Raw genomic sequence first — 13,229 nt, 5'->3', positions numbered from 1 at the left:
AATAAGAACTGTATGTAAGAAATAAGAGGCAGTGTATCTATGAAGAAGAGGAATATACTTTAGAAAAATGAAAAGACTCTTGTTGATCCTAATTAACTACAATGAGATTTAACTGCTTATATTGTAGGGTATAATTAAAATTTAAAATAAAATATGCATAATTCAAGCTAAAAGACTTTAAAACAATTTTTTTTGTAAAGTTATCAAGAGGCACTTTAATTTTTTTGCAAATTCCTTCTGAAGGGTTAACTATCGTTTCCAAAAAAAAAAAAATCTGGGGTCTTATGTCAGTAGAATTATAAAGCGGTTCAAACCCACTGTGATCATTTAAGGTTTTAAATAAAGTGAATTTTCATTTCTATCAGAATAACATAAAAAAAAGTTTACTAACACAATTCCTGATACAATGATACTTTCTAAAATTACAGATTAAAAAAAAATCTTTTCTCATTTTTAACTTAACACACACTGTATTCTTTGTCATTAAGAGATTTTAACTAGTTACAATACAAAACAATTACTTACTTTCTGGTAGAGGATCGATCCAGTTTTTATTAAGACCGGTCGGAACAGAATCAAGTTCTTGTTCCCGCTGTAACATTTTCTGTTCCCTTCTTTCTTTGTCTAAAGCGCTTTGCATCATAGCAGCTTGTGCAAGTGACCCATCAGGATTTTTAACGATTCTAACCTAAAGAAAAAAATACAAAGATTACCGTACAATTTAACTATAATAATTTTGATGGGCTCAAAACCATCAATGGGGACAATGTACCATTAAGATATTTTTTCACATCTTCAAAACCGAAATTACTTTTAATGTATAAATATTAATTTTAATACATTTTCTACCAATCATCAAAGTAGAACGGTAATATTATGTTTTTCATCCAAACATTCTACGTAAGAATCCTGGTTATGACATTTTTTGCAAATTAAAAACTTCCAAAGTAGAATATTAAACATTCACTGCTGTAGATAACTCCAGGAAGGTCAGCCAGACATAAAATTCACTAAATCCTATTCCCTTAATCCTCCCAAAAAAATTTAGAAAACTTTGGCGGACAAAGACAAAATAAAAATTCAGGGAGTAATAATAAGATTGCTACACAACTATTTTCAATACAGAAAGAAGTGAGACAAGAAGCTCAATAAACCAATCGCAGTGTAGTTGTATTCGGTGATCAAATAATGATAATTTCATTCTATAAAAAGTTCTTGTAGTCAAAAGACAGTCCTTCACCTTGGTGAATTTTTCAAACAAGAACTTATTAGTTTTAATAATACTTTATATAAACTTATTTATTCATATAATCATATATATATATATATATATATATATATATATATATATATGCCTAGCTGAATCTCTTGAAGCATATGACCAATTTTAATTATACGTTCTTCATGGAATGTTAATCAAGAAAAGTGAAGCAAAGTGAGCAGTCACCTGTACTGAAAACTAAACTGTGATATACTCTGTCACAAAGGTCATTACTGCAAGCCAGTCTTCATGAAGAAATTGTCATGTGACAGTTGCGTCTGGGGACAGCAGATTAACATGTGGATTTCACATGATTTCTATTGATAAGTCCAATTTGTTTGCTAAATAAAAATCCATCATATTCTCATGGAATACACACATCATGTTGCATTAAATGAAAAATTAAACTCCATACAACATGGACAATATTTTAGGGGATGATGTAAGTAAAATAGATAAACTAATAAAATTTATAAAGAGGTTTAAATTTTTGTTTCCTAGTGTGGTTTTTATAGTACGATTTTGTTAAAGTTTAGACTTTTCCCTTACATTTTTAAGTGTTCTGGGACACATTCCCCAAACCACAGGTACTGATTCAGGACACCAAAATGAGCAAAAAAAGTTCTATCGACATTAAGTCCTATTTTGCTTTTTCCTCTGGATGCCATTTACTGATTTCAACAAAAAAATCATATCTCAGGAATGGGTAAACCTACTTTAATTAAATTTACTATTCTAGCGTAGTCTAGTCTATTTGTCTTGTCTTGTACAAAATAAAAAAATTTTTGAAAACAAAGCACCTTCAAAAATTTCACCTGATAATTTTTTACCTGTTTTTCTTCCACTAAATGCAATAAAAATTATTAATAATAAATAATAACGGTAAATTAATAAAAATTATCAGCTTGCATTAAGGCAATCTGACATGTATGCATACAAGCATAATGCCAAGTTGTCTGCAATAATGTGATTGTTTGTCAACGGATTTTTACAAATGAGGTGTCATTTTGTTAAATATAAAATAAAATAACTTTTGTAATAAGCAAAAATTTGATCTAAGAAATAATTATAAAGATATTAAAAATTAAAAAATTTAGATGGGCGCCATTTTGAAATTTTTGAATTTCTAAAATTAAATTTGATTTGCCCAATTTAATTAAAGTAGGTTTACCCATTCCTGAGATATAATTTTTTTGCTGAAAATCATAAAATGGCATCCAGAAAGAAAACAAAGCAAAATAGGACTTATTTTGATACGAACTTTTTTGTTCATTTTGATTCCTGAATCAGAACCTGAAGTTCGGGGAAAACGTCCCAGAACATCCATATATCTACTTAATTAGATATATGTTCTTTAATCTGCACAACAGCAGCATTGTTTGGAAAATGGGAACACATTATAAACTTAACGATTTAGCACCGTTAAAAACAAAAAACTATTCATAGGGTTAATTTACTTACTTTTATAGAAATTTTTTATAATTTTATTGTTTACAATTAAACTGTCATCAAGGTATTTTTACTTAAGTGTCAAAATGTACTCTAAGAAATGTTTTGAATTGCTCATAGAAGTAATAATAATAATAATAATATAAATAATTTTGGATGAAATTATGAACTTAAAAATTTAAGTGAGTTTTCCCCTTCTTTAACATTTTCAAATTAATGATTCACATATGACCTCTTTATGTTTAAAGTATATTACTTTTTATTTAAATATATGCAAAATGCATAATAATAATTCTGGAATCCAAATATCAGAGAATGTAAACATCTACATTCTCCTGCCAGGGAAAAAATTAAAAATCTACGCATAAGCCGGTAAATCGATGGTATTAGCGCTTTGGGATTACAATGGCTCAATTTATTGTGATTAATTGAAAGAACAGCATATAATCAATCAAGAGTACTATTATGACATAATTTGCATGACAACATCTGTCCCCATATACTGCTCAAAACCCATGCGAATCTACTCAAAAGATGGGATGGCAGATGTCTCATCCACCTTATAGTCCCAATCTTGCACCATCAGATTTTCTTGTTTATCGGGTCCTGTTGAAGAAATTTTACGTGACACTGAGTTCGGCTACAACGAGTGGATCAAGAATATGGTATACAGTAGCTCAGAAACAGAGGTGAACAATTCTTTACTACTGGAATAAGAAACCTCACAGAAACATGGGACAAGAGCCTAAATGTAGTCAAGGATTATACTGAAGAGTAGCGTATCATTGTCATTGAATAAATCATTTCTCTCTACAGCCATTTCTCACCTTAATTATTCAGCTCTCGTATAAGTCAATGAGTAGTAATGTTCATATTCAGAGTTTGAATGAGTTCCTTAAACCTCACTTCACTCAGTAGTTGAACTGATATGAAACAAACTATAAGTACTGTTTATACAAACACACACCTTCTAAATACAATAAAATTTCATCCATCTTTGATTTCAGTGTTATTTTCTGTCCTTCCTAGCATTGTCACACTTAACATTGTTAGTTTAATGGAGGTACTTCGAAACCCGTTAACTATGAATGTTAGAGAGACAATGCTAGGAAGGGCAGACGGTAACACTCTAATCAATTATGATAATCCTAATGGAAATATAAAATATTATGGAAAAATATGTCATCCACCTTTCTTAAATTCCTTATTAATGCAAAGAACTTTAAACTATCATACTAAGAGCCTACAGATTAGAAATAGCAATACTTCTTTAAAAAACTTCAAAACCTCACCAATCCTCTGCACCACATGTACAAAACTTAGTTAATACTAACAAAAAATGCAAAATAAAAATTATTTTGTAAAAAATCACACATGCAATATTGTCTTTCTCAAAGCATACTACTGAGAATAACAGATTAGAATACTTTCAAACAGTAATAAATATTTTATGTGCCAGGCTTACTAAAGAAAGTAAGGATTGAACTGTTACCCCGTTAATTTTTTAACCGAGATAAATATACTGTTACGCTTCAATATACAAAGACTATAAAACGCTATTAAAGTTCAACTCAACAGTTGACACTTTCATTCTGCGCCATATATAACTATCATAACTCTTAAGAGAAAGCAACTGACTGATGCATCTTGTACATCAGGAGCTTTACAGGAGTCACAGTTATAAGAAAGATTGTAACAGATTATATAACAAAAATATTAGTGAAACTTTCTATCACGAAACAATAATCTTTTTATCAAATAACAATAAAATATTACATTACAACTATACGCACGTGTACTCACACTCACACACACACACCCATATAAACAAACTTACAGGACTAAGATCATGAAGATTACGTCCGTGTCCTTGTAAAAATGGTGGCTCTTCTTCAACCATTTCAATTTCAATATCCTCTTCTTCAGCCGCTTCTTTGGGTAATAAACCAGTTTCTTCATCAAAATCTGGTAGTTCGCTTTTATCGATACACGATGCAGCCATCATCTGTAAATTAAAATAAAATACGTATGCGTTTTATATATACCAGAACAACATTATTAAATTTATAACAATTATATTTTAATTTAAACAAAAATATAAATAATTTGTAAAATCAATAGTAGAAACATGAATAAGTTATCGGTAAAGAAAACAAAACATACCTGTTTAATTTCCCATTTTTCCGGTGACGATACCCTGTTGACTCTTTTTCTACTTTGCATTTCATCACCTTCAAACGATCCTTGTAAATCTAAGAATGACGTAGGTCTATCCGGATTTCTATGAGCAGCTTCTTCTTCACTAATAACACAAAAAAAGGGCTAAAATAAAAAGTTTAAATCACTAAAGAAAGACTAACTCTTTCTTTCTATCACTCTCTATCTATAAAAAAAAATTATATATATATATACTACTGTCTTGCGCAAATTAACGTGCACAAGAAGTAATTTTTAGTTAATTATGTTGTATTACTGATTCCAGATGTAATACAGCTGCTTCCCTCCATTTCAAGTATTGCCTGAAAATATCTTATTTGTTTTGAGAGGTTATGTGTATCGTTTACCTCATTTTCGTTTCGTCTAGTGTAATTGATCTTCTTGTAATTTTGTTAATAAATTTAGAAAAGTAGCAGTACGGGTTAACTCCTAAGAAAAGAACCGAGATAATAACACTCGATGAACATACTCGTATAACTCAAAGACAGCAGGAGAGTGTAAGGTTAGTCTAGGTGTAGTGAATAAAAGATCCAATGAGATGGGTACAATTTCACCCCGACAAAAAGGTTGCTACGCAAGAAAATGTAAAACCACAATAAGATTTATAAAACGCAATAAAATTTATAACTACATTGTAGATAATAATTGACTTACCCTCGTATGTTCCTTACAGTCTGTTCTACTTGTGAACAATAATCACCCCATGGCCCAAAGAGAAGAGGATGATATGTACAAATATGTAAATGAGGAATCTTGTGTACTCAAGCTGACTATTCCAAAGGTATGTGGTTAATTTAACTCCAACCGCCAAAGTATTCTCTCCCTAATATACAAATCTCTACAAAAGTAATTTATGTTTACTACGATTTAAACCTTAGAACCTTCAACTTTGAAAATCAGCTATTAAACAGCTAATTTGCACAACAATTTTATTACTAGACCGACTCACCGGGTTAATTTAAATATAAAATAGTAAAAAATAGTTTTAAATACCAACCGTTCCTTTCCAAGTAATAAATTATGATTTGTCGGATTCAAATCCATTCCGGTTTCTTGATCGACATCTTTCATTGACAATGAAACTTTTTGACCGGCCAATGATAAAACTTTAACCTGCAAAAATAAAACAACAATGAAAGTAAGAATACAAACGAATGTGCGGGTCTAAGTCGAGGTGTTGATGATGCCACGTGGATGATGCCTATCACCAACGTTGATGATATGATAAGGAATATATTAGAAAAAAGAGAAGAAAGGTTAAGTAAAGGAGGATGAAAAATAAATGTATAAGATTTTCTAATGATAATTCTAGTTGATAGTACACATGCGCCTCAAAGATTGTTTATAGCCCTGGAGGAAGGAATGAATATAAATATAGGAAAAACTAAAATAATGGAAGTAAACAACAAATAGAATTTAGCGATAAGGGCAAGTGAATGATGAATAGGAAAAGTAACAAACTACAAACACTTGGGGATTATGGTGTCAGAATACTGGAAGAGGGCAACAGAGATAAAAGAAACGATAGCGATGGCCATCAGTAAGAAGAGGAAATTACTATGTAGTAAAAGTCTGAACTTAGAGTGAAGGAAGAGGTTAGTCAAATGCTACAGGTGGGCGTCTTGTTATATGAAAGTGAAACATGGACAATGAGGAATATGGAGAGGGACTGGGTTGTGGCTTTTGAGATGTGGGTAAGAAGAAGGTTGGAGAAAATAAAATGAATAGATAGAGGAATGCAAAGTAATGAACAGTTTTAAAGAACAGTTTGTACAAGAAATACAAAAAATAAAAGGAAACTTTTAAGGACATGTGATTAGAATAAGAGTGATCTTGATAAATTCATCAGTAGAAAGATGATGTAAAAAAATATATATATAAAATATTAGTATAAAACTAATTTAAGTAAACAAAATCTTTCCTGTAGTGCAACAATAGGTTGATCATTTTAACTTTTGTTTCTCTTTTAGTAATAATTTCAAACTTTTTTTGCAAAGAATTTCCAGTAATTCTATATTTAACACTTTGAACCGTGGGCTTCTTAGCAATGGTGGTCAACAGTAACTGGACAATTTATATTAATTTTAAAAAAATTCCTATTCATTATAATTATAAAATTCCGTTACATGAGTTTTATCACCTGAAAGAAAAGTATATGTAGATCTGTTCTATGTAAAAAAAAAAAAACCAAATATGACTTCCCAGAGTTCGTATGTCACACTGAAATTTCCCTTTCAAATACAGAAAAAAAATAAATAGCTGTGATGCAAGCAATTAATATTTTTGTAATCGTTTTATTATTTTAAGTTATTTATAATGCATATAGCATATTTTTACAAAAATAGAAACATACTCTTTCAATATAATATAAATTTATTTAGATATCACTTTGGAGTACAACGTTATGCGACTTGAAAGAAAACTTTTTTTGGTAAAATACAGCACAAAACCAGAGTCTGTCTGATGTTTTACTTCCAGTGAATACTACTGTTTCACACGCTTCTGATTATTTATACTTGAGAACTAAGTGTAAAAAAGAACATTATTTTCTTAGAAACCATTTTATAATAAAAAAAAAATTATAGAGTTGTTACAATGTTATGAGAATGTAATTATTGCCGATAACACGAACTGATGAAGTTGAACATAAGACTAAATCTAAGCGATAGGAATTTCTGAAGAAAATCTAAGAGGAGTAATAGAAGCACTAGTAAGCCTAGAAGAAGAATCATTAGAAATGGTATCACCAACAAAAGATTCATTTACAGAAACAACTATTTTTTATTTTTGAACGCTGGTGATCATAATAATCATCATCTGATGAATACAAATCACGACCACAAATAATCGGATCTTCGTATGTCAGGTCCCTACCCTCACCACCTAGTTACCCTTCAAAACCACTATTTAAATAAATAAAATATTTCACTAATTTGTTCACATTCAATAGATACAACCTCAATTTCTTTGTCAGAATCAGAATTTTCTCCATCACTATCATCCAAGATATTGTACAACAATTTGACTAATTTAGGGTCGTAAATATCACTCGTTTTGTTAATTTTTAAAATAATAACAAAAATAATTGCGTCAATAGAATAAACATAGAAAATAAATCAACAAGTACGTAAACAAACTTGCCTCATAAATAGACAAAAAACAACTTGATATAAAAATTCAGTAAGAAACACTGAACATCTGAGAACAACAAAAGCCGACCTGGAGTCGTCCTAATGAAAGATAAAGAAGATTTAACACAAAGATGACGTGTACTCATCTGTTGTTCAACTGAGCAAAGATGGCCGGACAAATTTTGCGTAGTCCAGCTATAAATATAAACTATAATACTCTCTTTTTCTGTTTAGCCTCTGGAACCACAGAAATGTATTATTTCAGGAGATGATATGTATGAATGTAAATAAAGTTTAATTTTGTACAGTCTTAAGTCGACCGTTCATGAGCTGTGTGGTTAATTGAAACCCAACCAGCAAAGAACACTGGTTTCCATGACCTAGTATTCAAATCCATATAAAAGTAACTGCCTTTATTGGAACCTTAAAACTATCCACTTCAAAGTCAGCTGATTTCAATGACAAGTTTAATCACTAAACCAACCCGTTGGTTTTATATATATATATATATATATACACACATTGTACTATACTACTAGGTACAACATAAAGGGCAAAAGCTCTAGTTTCCTGCTTCTTTAAAGAGAACTTTTGACTGATCCTCTCTTGTATAATCAGAAAAAACATAACTTTAAAAACAGTTAATGTTTTAAGTTATTTAACTTTAAAACATTCAGACAGAATCCCTATTGGTGTTTATTTGGCTTAAAGTTAGTGACAACTACCATTTTCCACTTTGTTTTTTTTTTCAAAATCTTGTATACCCATTATTACTAGCAAAAGTGATTGTTTATTAGACATTTTATAAAAATTGGTCAACTGTTCAGTAATTATAGGAACAAAAAAATAAATCTTTTTACTAGGACAAATTCAGATAAATAGTTTTTATTAAACTGTAGCATTCAGATTATATTATTTGGTAAAGCCAAACAGATTTGGCTACAACAGATGTTGTCAATAGTTAAATACTGCACAAATTTTAGAAAATATACAATTTATTTTATATAGTTACAACAAAAATATATAATTTAGAAAATTACATAAATTTATAATGCAAATGCACAAGTTGAATATGGAAATATCTAAAATGATAGACTTCATTGTTTAAAAATTTCAAGAAAACATTGTCAAATTACATATTTTTCCGATGACAATTTTATTGAATTGGAAGCAACATACATTGAAGAAGAGGAAAGGGACAAAGAGAGAAATAAAACAATGAAAAGGAATTGACTGAATATTTTCAAAACTCATAAACATTTTTCTATACTTATACTTTTTTCAACATAATAAACCAAATTTTATGAAAATTAAAAATTAGATTTTTATTTTATGAAGAAATAAAAATTTATTGGCTGTAAAAGTCCTTTTTTTAAAATATAGTCCTCAAAGCAATACATTAAAATTAGAAAATGATTCCAAATTAAAGGAAACTTACATTATAATTTGTATAAATTCTTATCAATATGTAGTACATATAGAGTATCCCAAAAGATATGCAACTCAATAATTAATATTCTTAACAAATCTTTATTAACATAATATATACTCAACAGAATATTACAGATGAACAAAACGTGCATTTATATTTATTTATTTTTCTCAGAATAGATGCTGGAAATGTCCTATATCTGCTACTGTACGTGTCTCAACATATTCTTTCATGTTAGTTCCTGCTTTTTGGTTGCTGCACTTATGCAGGATATTTCATCTTCGATGTTGTGCTAGAGTCGGACGATTATGTGAGGGTTGTTCTTACAGATATCATCCTTCAGAAGTCCTCAAAGAGAAAAGTCAGAAGGAGTTAAATCTGGTGATCTAGGTGGTCGCAGTCCACAAAAAATTACGTGTTCCCAAAGAATTCACGCAACAGTGTCATTGTGCTATTTGCTATGTACACCGTTGGACCATTTTTCTGGAGCCAGAAGTCCCATTAGTCAGCCTTTAACAGTACCACAAATCGAATGGCGATGTCCTGGTAATGTACAGATTTTATTGTTTCCGTGAAAAAGATCGGGCCTACAATTCTTTTATGTGAAATCGGACATCAAACTCCAACCTTCTGTGAATGTAACGGGGTCTCATTGAAAATGTAAGAGTTTTCTGAACTCCAGTATCTGTCATTCTGGCTGTTTATGTAGCCTCTTAGGTAAAACCGTGCTTCATCAGAGTAGAAAACACATAATCCAACACTCGAACACTGCTGCAAATAAAACCCAAAAACTACTGGCAGTAATAGTCTTTTCTCACCATCAGGTTGTTGAAGCTCGTACACAATGCGAATGCGATACGGATGGAGTTTCAGCTTCTTCGTGGCTCTGCAAACACTTACATAAGACATTCTGGTTTGTTAACAAAGGTTTCGTATCGACTTTCTTGGTGAATGTGATGAAATATGAGGATACTTTCCAAGGACGTATCATTTAAAACCGCACATCGGCTGAACCGACCTTACAAACATCTACACTACCGGATGTTTACATTCATTCACGCTACCGGTTTCTCTAAAACATGCATACACGTAAAATCGTTGATTTATTAGGCACCAGCGATTCAGAAAAAGCTACCGAAAGTCTTCCAGACATTTTAAGAATGACTGCGATTAACTTTCAACAATGAATACGTCGTTTGAGCCTGGGAGAAATGCATGCTTGTTTGCTCACAGCTTACTCATCACTGTCATCAAAAAAGGAGAAAAATTGCTTAAGTGCAATTGAGCATGTGCTACTCTTCTACCACAAGGTGTCACCTGTTGCCAACACACAAATTCCCGCTGGCAAAAAAACTAAATTCCCCTCCACAAAATGTTTTCTGAATTTAGGGTTGCGTATCTTTTAGCTCACTCTGTATATTACACATATACAACTTACAACAAATTTTATGATTGAAATCTTAAGTCGTCAGTCAGAATAAAACATTATTATGCATATAGTTAAAAAAAAGAGAAAAGTATTAAATCGATATTAAAAAACGTACCTTAACTTTAGTTCCTCTAGACACAACGTCTGAAACGTTGGTTACTCGGCCTTCAGCTCTTAGCTGAGATATATGTACAAGACCTTCAACTCGTCGATGTAAACCTTCTAACTGTACAAAACAACCAAACGGTACGATATTGGCCTCTTTACCATTATATATTTTGCCGAGCTCCGGTTCATTTGACTCTTCAATGTTTGCCATATTGCCGCCGGATTTATTCTTTCCTTCACTATATTCCTAACTAAAACAAAAGAATATATATACAGAAAATAAAATTCTTAATTTTTCTTTGTAATAATAATTAATGGGAAAGGTTCTGCGCACTGAAAAAAAATTCTTTATGCAAAATCCTTTCAGATTTTGGTACAGAGTATTGCTTCCACATAGTGTTGCTGGATAGGCAGGAAAAATTTCCCTGCTGAACTAAACTGGAAGACTTTATGACTATTTAATATACCCTTTGTTTATTTAATATATATAAAGAGATAGAGATAGAGTGTGATAGAGAGAACATAACATCTGGCAGTTATGTAAATGTTATCAAACAAGTTTCATCTAAGCATATGACCTCTATGGTCTCTTTTGGTCAGAAGTTACAGTTTTTCTTAGATACCCAAAAAAAAAATGCACGTTTTGCAATTACATCATCCTGTTCACACAAAATCAGTCCGTTGTTTATACACTTCCTGAGTTGAAAACTCACAGATTTTATAATTTCCTTTCCGTTTCCCTAATAGCGGTAAAATTTAGTTCCTTGCGACAAAAACTGTGTAATTTTCTTACAGCAGGTATTTCGTCACAAAATTTGAAATATTTAAGAAATTTTCTTCTAGTAACACACCTATAGAAATTGTCTATTGCGTATTTATTACAAGAAGTATATTTCTTTTTTTTTGTTTGCCGTATGAATTTGAAAACCACTAGCCTACGCTTCGTATCCAATTTTTGTGATGTAAATTACTTTAGACCACCTGAAATTTAGTATTCTACAAGCACGTTCCACTACTTTCACAAGTGGTACCGATAATTCATTTTTTTCTTTGTCTACGAACTTAATAACATTAAATGCAAGACAACGCACCTGACTGCGAAGATATTTTCTGCGTTCACTTGACATCCTATCGTGACTTCTTTTAAGTAACAACCGTTGCAATTTCCATCGCATAAAACAGAAAATGGCCCAAACGAAAAAGATATAAAAAGTTCTAATCTCGACATAAAAAAATTATTAATACACATAAATTTTACTCTGAAAAAATACAGTTCAAGGTGAAAAATTTTCTTTATTGGTTTTATTACATATACAATTACGACAAAAACTTAAAAACACAAAACTTAAGGCATATAAAATTGACCATAAAGTTCTCTAAAACTTTTTAACAGGGTTTCCAAACAACCATTTTTCAGTTCTTTTATTATGACATCTTACAGAGAAAAAAAAAATTTAATAAAATAACCGATAAATAAAACTCAACTTTCATTTCTAAGTCTTTTTGAAACCATAAAAAACTGTAACTGAAGGTTTGTTTTAAGGAACCAGTTACCCAAAATCTTTAAGGAAATGAGGGCATTTTATTTTGCTCTAACATGCTCTAAGATTCCATCATTTCTGTCAGAAAAATTCCTTTGCTGTTGTAAAACAACATTAAGTCCCCGGTTGAAATATTTGGCTAGTTCCATTAATTCATAATTTCTGTACTAATCTCTCAGTTTTGTAGCATATTAATTACTACGAGGGGCGGCTGAAATGAAATGCACACTGGAACATAACACAATCAAAATATATGTACAAAGTTACAAGGAGCTGCCATTTTGTAGTTTCATTCCAATATTACTAATTTCAAAACTTATTATATCAATGTCAGTGGTATCGAACAGGTATTCCAGCGTCACAGTCAACGAGTCACTTGCCTAGAAGAGTGAGGAGAATTACCGAAATGAAAATTTCCATAAATAAATATTTAATAAGCTTTAAATAAGCATTAAATAAATAAATGATTTCAGCTAGCTAACCGTAACAGAGAGTCCCTAGCTCTCCAAGTAGGGAGTTGAGTGATAGGCTACTGCCTTATTCACATAAAAATTTTGACTGCTTGCACATCTAAGGAAGCCTTGGATGGATAAGATTTAAAACAAAAGCTCAAAAAACAATTATAAAATAAAACAAATAAATAAACTAATGTATATAATCA

The 13,229-nt window shown here is 30.8% G+C and overlaps 1 protein-coding gene across 1 annotated transcript in view; it reads right to left on the bottom strand.

Moving 5' to 3' along the window:
* LOC142327720 (ATP-dependent RNA helicase DHX8-like) overlaps positions 1-11,273 on the bottom strand; it is a 34,821-nt gene extending 23,548 nt beyond the window's left edge. The window contains exons 1-5 of the mRNA XM_075371007.1: positions 11,035-11,273; positions 5,925-6,040; positions 4,874-5,012; positions 4,548-4,715; positions 526-688 (exon numbers count right to left, since the gene is read on the bottom strand). Of these exons, the coding sequence (XP_075227122.1) occupies positions 526-688; positions 4,548-4,715; positions 4,874-5,012; positions 5,925-6,040; positions 11,035-11,238 (790 nt within the window). The 5' untranslated portion in view covers positions 11,239-11,273. The remainder of the gene's footprint in view (positions 1-525; positions 689-4,547; positions 4,716-4,873; positions 5,013-5,924; positions 6,041-11,034) is intronic.
* Positions 11,274-13,229: the final 1,956 nt, after the last annotated feature.

This window comes from Lycorma delicatula, chromosome 7, assembly GCF_047948215.1.
Source record: "Lycorma delicatula isolate Av1 chromosome 7, ASM4794821v1, whole genome shotgun sequence".
In the NCBI taxonomy this organism is placed as follows: Eukaryota; Metazoa; Arthropoda; class Insecta; order Hemiptera; family Fulgoridae; genus Lycorma; species Lycorma delicatula.
Note: the sequence above shows the minus strand (reverse complement) of the source record. Positions and strands in the feature narration are given on the sequence as shown.